The 8450-nt window shown below is 60.3% G+C and overlaps 1 protein-coding gene across 1 annotated transcript in view; it reads left to right on the top strand.

Moving 5' to 3' along the window:
* The first annotated feature begins 3269 nt into the window (after positions 1-3269).
* The window catches only part of INPP5F (inositol polyphosphate-5-phosphatase F), a 277691-nt gene continuing 272510 nt past the window's right edge, over positions 3270-8450 (top strand). Inside the window, exon 1 of the mRNA XM_063962697.1 lies at positions 3270-3555. Coding sequence (XP_063818767.1) covers positions 3447-3555 — 109 coding nt within the window. The 5' untranslated portion in view covers positions 3270-3446. The remainder of the gene's footprint in view (positions 3556-8450) is intronic.

The raw sequence follows: 8450 nt of genomic DNA, 5'->3' as shown, positions 1-8450 counted from the left end.
ACCGACACACCGCAGACACACAGGGAATGCTCTAAACGAGGACAGGACCCACAAAAGCCCTTTGGGGGGACAGAGTAAGAGTATGCCAGCACACACCAGAGCGCTATATATATACAGGGACTAACTGAGTTATGTCCCTAATAGCTTTTATATAATATACTGTATACAGTGCCAATTTTAATGCCCCCCCTCTCTTTTCCCTCTTACTGTACTGTAGAATTGCAGGGAAGAGCCAGGGAGCTTCCCTCCAGCCGAGCTGTGAGGGAAAAATGGCGCCAGTGTGCTGAGGAGATAGGCTCCGCCCCTTTTTCGCGGCCTATTCTCCCGTTTTTTTATGGAATTCTGGCAGGGGTATTTACCTCATATATAGCTCCTGGGGCCATATATTGAGGTATTTTAGCCAGCCAAGGTGTTTTTATTGCTGCCTCAGGGCGCCCCCCCCAGCGCCCTGCACCCTCAGTGACCGGAGTGTGAAGTGTGTGAGAGGAGCAATGGCGCACAGCTGCAGTGCTGTGCGCTACCTTGGTGAAGACAGAGTCTTCATGCCGCCGATTTTCCGGACCATCTTCTTGCTTCTGGCTCTGTAAGGGGGACGGCGGCGCGGCTCCGGGACCGAACATCAAGGCTGGGCCTGCGGTCGATCCCTCAGGAGCTAATGGTGTCCAGTAGCCTAAGAAGCCCAATCCGGCTGCAAGCAGGCGAGTTCGCTTCTTCTCCCCTTAGTCCCTCGCTGCAGTGAGCCTGTTGCCAGCAGGTCTCACTGAAAATAACAAATTCTAAGACTATAACTTTCTAAGAGCTCAGGAGAGCCCCTAGTGTGCATCCAACCTCGGCCGGGCACGAAATCTAACTGAGGCTTGGAGGAGGGTCATAGTGGGAGGAGCCAGTGCACACCAGGTAGTCTAAGATCTTTCTAGAGTGCCCAGCCTCCTTCGGAGCCCGCTATTCCCCCATGGTCCTTACGGAGTTCCCAGCATCCACTAGGACGTTAGAGAAACATTTGTTTCCTCACCGTCGACACTGGAGTCAGTGTCCGTGTCTGTATCGACCTGAGGTAACGGGCGCTTTAGAGCCCCTGACGGTGTTTGAGACGCCTGTACAGGTATTAACTGATTTGCCGGCTGTCTCATGTCGTCAACAGTCTTTTGTAAAGTGCTGACACTATCACGTAATTCTTTCCATAAGACCATCCAGTCAGGTGTCGACTCCCTAGGGGGTGACATCACTAACACAGGCAATTGCTCCGCCTCAACACCATTTTCCTCCTCATACATGTCGACACAACGTACCGACACACAGCACACACACAGGGAATGCTCTGATAGAGGACAGGACCCCACTAGCCCTTTGGGGAGACAGAGGGAGAGTTTGCCAGCACACACCAAAGCGCTATATATATACAGGGATAACCTTATATAAGTGTTTTTCCCTAATATAGCTGCTGTATATATTTATATGCCAATTTAGTGCCCCCCCCCTCTTGTTTTACCCTGTTTCTGTAGTGCAGGACTGCAGGGGAGAGAGTCAGGGAGCCTTCCTCCAACGGAGCTGTGAGGAAAAAATGGCGCCAGTGTGCTGAGGAGATAGGCTCCGCCCCTTTTTCGGCGGCCTTTCTCCCGCTTTTTTATGTAAAAATAGGCAGGGGTTAAATACATCCGTATAGCCCAGGAGCTATATGTGATGTATTTTTTGCCAAAAAGGTGTTTTTATTGCGTCTCAGGGCGCCCCCCCCCCAGCGCCCTGCACCCTCAGTGACCGGAGTGTGAAGTGTGCTGAGAGCAATGGCGCACAGCTGCAGTGCTGTGCGCTACCTTATTGAAGACAGGACGTCTTCTGCCGCCGATTTTCCGGACCTCTTCCGTCTTCTGGCTCTGTAAGGGGGACGGCGGCGCGGCTCTGGGACCCATCCATGGCTGGGCCTGTGATCGTCCCTCTGGAGCTAATGTCCAGTAGCCTAAGAAGCCCAATCCACTCTGCACGCAGGTGAGTTCGCTTCTTCTCCCCTTAGTCCCTCGGTGCAGTGAGCCTGTTGCCAGCAGGTCTCACTGAAAATAAAAAACCTACTTTAAACTTTTACTCTAAGCAGCTCAGGAGAGCCCCTTAGCCTGCACCCGTCTCGTTCGGGCACAAAAATCTAACTGAGGCTTGGAGGAGGGTCATAGGGGGAGGAGCCAGTGCACACCAGGTAGTCCTAAAGCTTTTTACTTTTGTGCCCAGTCTCCTGCGGAGCCGCTATTCCCCATGGTCCTTTCGGAGTCCCCAGCATCCACTAGGACGTTAGAGAAATTCAGAATGAAATATTAAATGGTGACGAGTTTTCACACTTTTTTCCTTTTTTTGAACCTTTTCATACTTTACGATCCACGTGGACTACGACTGGGAACGGTAACCTGTGCTGTGCGCAGCGAGGCACCTTGCCCGAAGCATGGCGAGCGGACACGGTGCACTAATTGGGGTTCTCGGTCACTGTATGGCGAAAACGACACCAAAAAATATTTAAAAACTCATGTCGACCTAGTCACTGTCGAACAATAGTGGTCGACCTTGACACTGTCGACCAAAGTGTCGTCGACCTTCCATACCACACCCACCCAGCGCACCTCTGCACGTGTCCCAAGGAACCCCGGCACTAGGGGGACACCACATAGCTGTGGAACACACCACACTCATATAATGGTAAAGCGGTTCTCCTGGCTCTATAACCCCGGGGGGCAGATATACTAAGCCCTGGGGGTAAATTTCCTAAGGTGGGAGATTTTTAGAACTGGTGATGTTGCGGATTCTACTTACCATTTATCTAGCTGCTTCTAGCAGATAATAGATATAATCTGATTGGTTGCTATGGGCAACATCACCAGCTCTACAAATCTCCCACCTTAGTAAATTTACCCCCTGGACGGAGATAAAGTGGAGAGAGATAATGTAGCAGCCAATCAGCTCCTGTCATTTCTCAAACCCAGCCTGTAACATGGCAGCTAGGTGCTGATTGGCTGGTACTTTATCTCTCTCCACTTTATCTCCGTCCAGGGCTTAGTACATCTGCCCCCCGCTGTTACAGAGCCAGGAGAGCCGCCACCATCTTACTCCCAGCCGGGGCTAATGCGCAGCTACACGGGGACCAGCAGCGCTCGCCGCCTCAGACACTGCTCCCCCCGGCCACCAGGTGACCTGGCCCGCAGCGCAGCGCCACTGGAATATGCGAGGCGTGGCCATCTGTAACCGCCAATCAGCGACTCATAGGGGAGCGGTCCCGGCACAGGGGGCGGGGCTGGACTGCACCACGTCCGCAGTCAGGGGGAGCAGGGCCGTACCATGTCCAGAGCCGGGGAGGCGGGGCTGTACCATGTCCGGAGCCGGGGGCGGCGCCTCAGTGACAGGAGAGAGCCGGGAGCCGCCGCTGTCACCACGCCCGCAGCAAGACGGACGCTCCGGCGAATGACACCGTGATGACTCCGGCTATGGAGCTCTTCCAGGCCAAGGACCAGTACATCCTGCAGAGCGGGGACACGGCGCTATGGTGCAGCCGCCAGGACGGGGCCCTGACTGCCCGACCGGGTGAGAGAACCAGGGGTGCCCGGGGAGAGGGTGAGGGAGGGCAGCCTGCCAGTGCCCGGTGTGAGGGTGAGGGAGGGCAGCCTGCCAGTGCCTGGGGAGAGGGTGAGGGAGGGCAGCCTGCCAGTGCCCGGGGAGAGGGTGAGGGAGGGCAGCCTGCCAGTGCCTGGGGAGAGGGTGAGGGAGGGCAGCCTGCCAGTGCTGGGGGTACCAGGGGAGAGGGTGAGGGAGAGGGAGGGCAGCCTGCCAGTACCCGGGGAGAGGGTGAGGGAGGGCAGCCTGCCAGTGCCCGGGGAGAGGGTGAGGGAGGGCAGCCTGCTAGTGCCTGGGGAGAGGGTGAGGGAGGGCAGCCTGCCAGTGCTGGGGGTACCAGGGGAGAGGGTGAGGGAGGGCAGCCTGCCAGTACCCGGGGAGAGGGTGAGGGAGGGCAGCCTGCCAGTGCCCGGGGAGAGGGTGAGGGAGGGCAGCCTGCTAGTGCCTGGGGAGAGGGTGAGGGAGGGCAGCCTTCCAGTGCCTGGGGAGAGGGTGAGGGAGGGCAGCCTGCCAGTGCCTGGGGAGAGGGTGAGGGAGGGCAGCCTGCCAGTGCCTGGGGAGAGGGTGAGGGAGGGCAGCCTGCCAGTGCTGGGGGTACCAGGGGAGAGGGTGAGGGAGGGCAGCCTGCCAGTGCCTGGGGAGAGGGTGAGGGAGGGCAGCCTGCTAGTGCCTGGGGAGAGGGTGAGGGAGGGCAGCCTTCCAGTGCCTGGGGAGAGGGTGAGGGAGGGCAGCCTGCCAGTGCCTGGGGAGAGGGTGAGGGAGGGCAGCCTGCCAGTGCCTGGGGAGAGGGTGAGGGAGGGCAGCCTGCCAGTGCCTGGGGAGAGGGTGAGGGAGGGCAGCCTGCCAGTGCCTGGGGAGAGGGTGAGGGAGGGCAGCCTGCCAGTGCTGGGGGTACCAGGGGAGAGGGTGAGGGAGGGCAGCCTGCCAGTGCCTGGGGAGAGGGTGAGGGAGGGCAGCCTGCCAGTGCTGGGGGTACCAGGGGTGAGGGAGGGCAGCCTGCCAGTGCCTGGGGAGAGGGTGAGGGAGGGCAGCCTGCCAGTACCCGGGGAGAGGGTGAGGGAGGGCAGCCTGCCAGTGCCTGGGGAGAGGGTGAGGGAGGGCAGCCTGCCAGTGCTGGGGGTACCAGGAGAGAGGGCGAGGGAGGGCAGCCTGCCAGTACCCGGGGAGAGGGTGAGGGAGGGCAGCCTGCCAGTACCGGGGGGACCAGGGGAGAGGGTGAGGGAGGGCAGCCTGCCCGGGGAGAGGGTGAGGCAGGGCAGCCTGCCAGTACCCGGGGAGAGGGTGAGGGAGGGCAGCCTGCCAGTACCCGGGGAGAGGGTGAGGGAGGGCAGCCTGCCAGTGCTGGGGGTACCAGGGGAGAGGGTGAGGGAGAGGGAGGGCAGCCTGACAGTACCCGGGGAGAGGGTGAGGGAGGGCAGCCTGCCAGTACCCGGGGAGAGGGTGAGGGAGGGCAGCCTGCCAGTGCTGGGGGTACCAGGGGAGAGGGTGAGGGAGAGGGAGGGCAGCCTGCCAGTACCCGGGGAGAGGGTGAGGGAGGGCAGCCTGCCAGTGCCTGGGGAGAGGGTGAGGGAGGGCAGCCTGCCAATGCCTGGGGAGAGGGTGAGGGAGGGCAGCCTGCCAGTACCCGGGGAGAGGGTGAGGGAGGGCAGCCTGCCAGTGCCTGGGGAGAGGGTGAGGGAGGGCAGCCTGCCAGTGCCTGGGGAGAGGGTTAGGGAGGGCAGCCTGCCAGTGCTTGGGGTACCAGGGGAGAGGGTGAGGGAGGGCAGCCTTCCAGTGCCCGGGGAGAGGGTGAGGGAGGGCAGCCTGCCAGTGCTGGGGGTACCAGGGGAGAGGGTGAGGGAGGGCAGCGTGCCAGTACCAGGGGAGAGGGTGAGGGAGGGCAGCCTGCCAGTGCTGGGGGTACCAGGGGAGAGGGTGAGGGAGGGCAGCCTGCCAGTACCCGGGGAGAGGGTGAGGGAGGGCAGCCTGCCAGTACCGGGGGGACCAGGGGAGAGGGTGAGGGAGGGCAGCCTGCCCGGGGAGAGGGTGAGGAAGGGCAGCCTGCCAGTACCCGGGGAGAGGGTGAGGGAGGGCAGCCTGCCAGTACCGGGGGGACCAGGGGAGAGGGTGAGGGAGGGCAGCCTGTTAGTACCCGGGGAGAGGGTGAGGGATGGCAGCCTGCCAGTGCTGGGGGTACCCGGGGAGAGGGTGAGGGAAGGCAGCCTGCCAGTGCTGGGGGAGAGGGTGAGGGAGGGCAGCCTGCCAGTGCTGGGGTACCTGAGGAGAGGGTGAGGGAGGGCAGCCTGCCAGTACCCGGGGAGAGGGTGAGGGAGGGCAGCCTGCCAGTGCTGGGGGTACCAGGGGAGAGGGTGAGGGAGGGCAGCGTGCCAGTACCAGGGGAGAGGGTGAGGGAGGGCAGCCTGCCAGTACCAGGGGAGAGGGCGAGGGAGGGCAGCCTGCCAGTACCGGGGGGACCAGGGGAGAGGGTGAGGGAGGGCAGCCTGCCCGGGGAGAGGGTGAGGCAGGGCAGCCTGCCAGTACCCGGGGAGAGGGTGAGGGAGGGCAGCCTGCCAGTACCGGGGGGACCAGGGGAGAGGGTGAGGGAGGGCAGCCTGTTAGTACCCGGGGAGAGGGTGAGGGAAGGCAGCCTGCCAGTGCTGGGGGTACCCGGGGAGAGGGTGAGGGAGGGCAGCCTGTTAGTACCCGGGGAGAGGGTGAGGGAAGGCAGCCTGCCAGTGCTGGGGGAGAGGGTGAGGGAGGGCAGCCTGCCAGTGCTGGGGTACCTGAGGAGAGGGTGAGGGAGGGCAGCCTGCCAGTACCCGGGGAGAGGGTGAGGGAGGGCAGCCTGCCAGTGCTGGAGGTACCCGAGGAGAGAGTGAGGGAGGGCAGCGTGCCAGTGCTGGGGGTACCCAGGAACAGGGTGAGGGAGAGCAGCCTGCCAGTACCCGGGGAGAGCAGCCTGTCAGTACCAGGGAAGAGGGTGAGGGAGGGCAGCCTGCCAGTGCTGCGGGTGCCCGGGGAGAGGGTGAGGGAGGGCAGCCTGCCAGCTCCAGGGGTACCAGAGAGAGGGTGAGGAAGGGCAGCCTGAAGTATTGGCGGTACATTGGAGTCCATGTGTAAGTATTGGGGGAGTTTGGGCTGGGCTGGCTGTTGTGCTGTATGGGACAGAAGCCCAGTAACAGGACAAGGTGAGAGGGGAAGGATGGTTAGTAGGTTGGAGGAGATTTTAACCCTCAGTTCCGGATACCGGGAAGGCAGACACAAGTCCTCCTGGTGCTGCGTGGCTGCATGTTCGGATAGGTGTAAAGTCCCTTACTGCTGGAAGGTTGTTGAGCGGGCAATGCTTCAGGCAGCCAGGAGGCTAATGTGCTGGGCTGTACATCACAGTGGTGATCGGAAAAACCACTGCAGGGGACACTGTGGGCCTATTTTCATGGGAGGCCTGGAGCTGCAGCTCCACCCACCCCATTGTTAAGCCGGCCCTAGGGATAGCGGATATACCCGGGATCCTCTGCAGTGTTACGTGGGACTGTAGGGATGTAACGTGGCTATAAGGGGAGGGGAGCAGGGATACTGGATACACGGGGAGGGGAGCAGGGATACTGGATACACCTGGGGTCCTCTGCAGTGTTACGTGGGACTGTAGGGATGTAACGTGGCTATAAGGGGAGGGGAGCAGGGATACTGGATACACCCGGGGTCCTCTGCAGTGTTACGTGGGACTGTAGGGATGTAACGTGGCTATAAGGGGAGGGGAGCAGGGATACTGGATACACCAGGGGTCCTCTGCAGTGTTACGTGGGACTGTAGGGATGTAACGTGGCTATAAGGGGAGGGGAGCAGGGGTACTGGATACACCCGGGGTCCTCTGCAGTGTTACGTGGGACTGTAGGGATGTAACGTGGCTATAAGGGGAGGGGAGCAGGGATACTGGATACACCCGGGGTCCTCTGCAGTGTTACGTGGGACTATAGGGATGTAACGTGGCTATAAGGGGAGGGGAGCAGGGGTACTGGATACACCCGGGGTCCTCTGCAGTGTTACGTGGGACTGTAGGGATGTAACGTGGCTATAAGGGGAGGGGAGCAGGGATACTGGATACACCCGGGGTCCTCTGCAGTGTTACGTGGGACTGTAGGGATGTCCTGCACAGTGAGTGCTGTCGGTGACCGGATATCACTCTCAGACTTTGGATGCAGCAAATCCTTATTGCCCCTGCCGTTGTACAGTGTCTGCAGGATTAGTAGCTGCCACGTCGCTTGCTATGGTGATAATGATTTGTTATGGATGACTCCAGACCAGCGCCTCCTTGGTGCCCTGTTATCATGTGTGATTCCAGAGAGCCGTGCACTGATTGCACTTACTGGGCTGATCTTGTGCTGGTGATGCCCTCGCACAACACTAGTGCCCCGGTGTCATCCCGGTGTCATCCGCACATAAGAGGGGGCGATGGGTAATCTGTGTGTCTTCTCTATAGGAAGCTCTTACTCCTGTGTTACATGCGAGACGTGTGCTATAGGTGCATAGGGAACCGTACAGTATGTGTTGTGTAGTACATTGTGTGGTTGAGCTGTGTAATATTCGCCTTTGTGTTGCTGTTATTGGGAGCTGTATGTTCCTGCACACTGGGTCAGTATACTCTGCGTATTCGTCTATAGGTGATCAGTGTGCTCCTGTACAGCTGATCAGCGTATTGTGCGTCTGTAGGTATACACTGTATGTCCCTGTAGTCTTGCAGCTCAGGCGCTGTGAATGCATGGTGATAATTCTGTAGTCACGCTCTGCTTCCCGGCCTGTCATTATGTCCAGTAGACGGACCGGCCCGGCCAGATAAATGCACGTGTGTTACTATGCACAGCGGCTGGGAGTACCGGCGTTTATACCTG

This window comes from Pseudophryne corroboree, chromosome 3 (genome assembly GCF_028390025.1).
Source record: "Pseudophryne corroboree isolate aPseCor3 chromosome 3, aPseCor3.hap2, whole genome shotgun sequence".
NCBI lineage: Eukaryota > Metazoa > Chordata > Amphibia > Anura > Myobatrachidae > Pseudophryne > Pseudophryne corroboree.
Note: the sequence above shows the minus strand (reverse complement) of the source record. Positions and strands in the feature narration are given on the sequence as shown.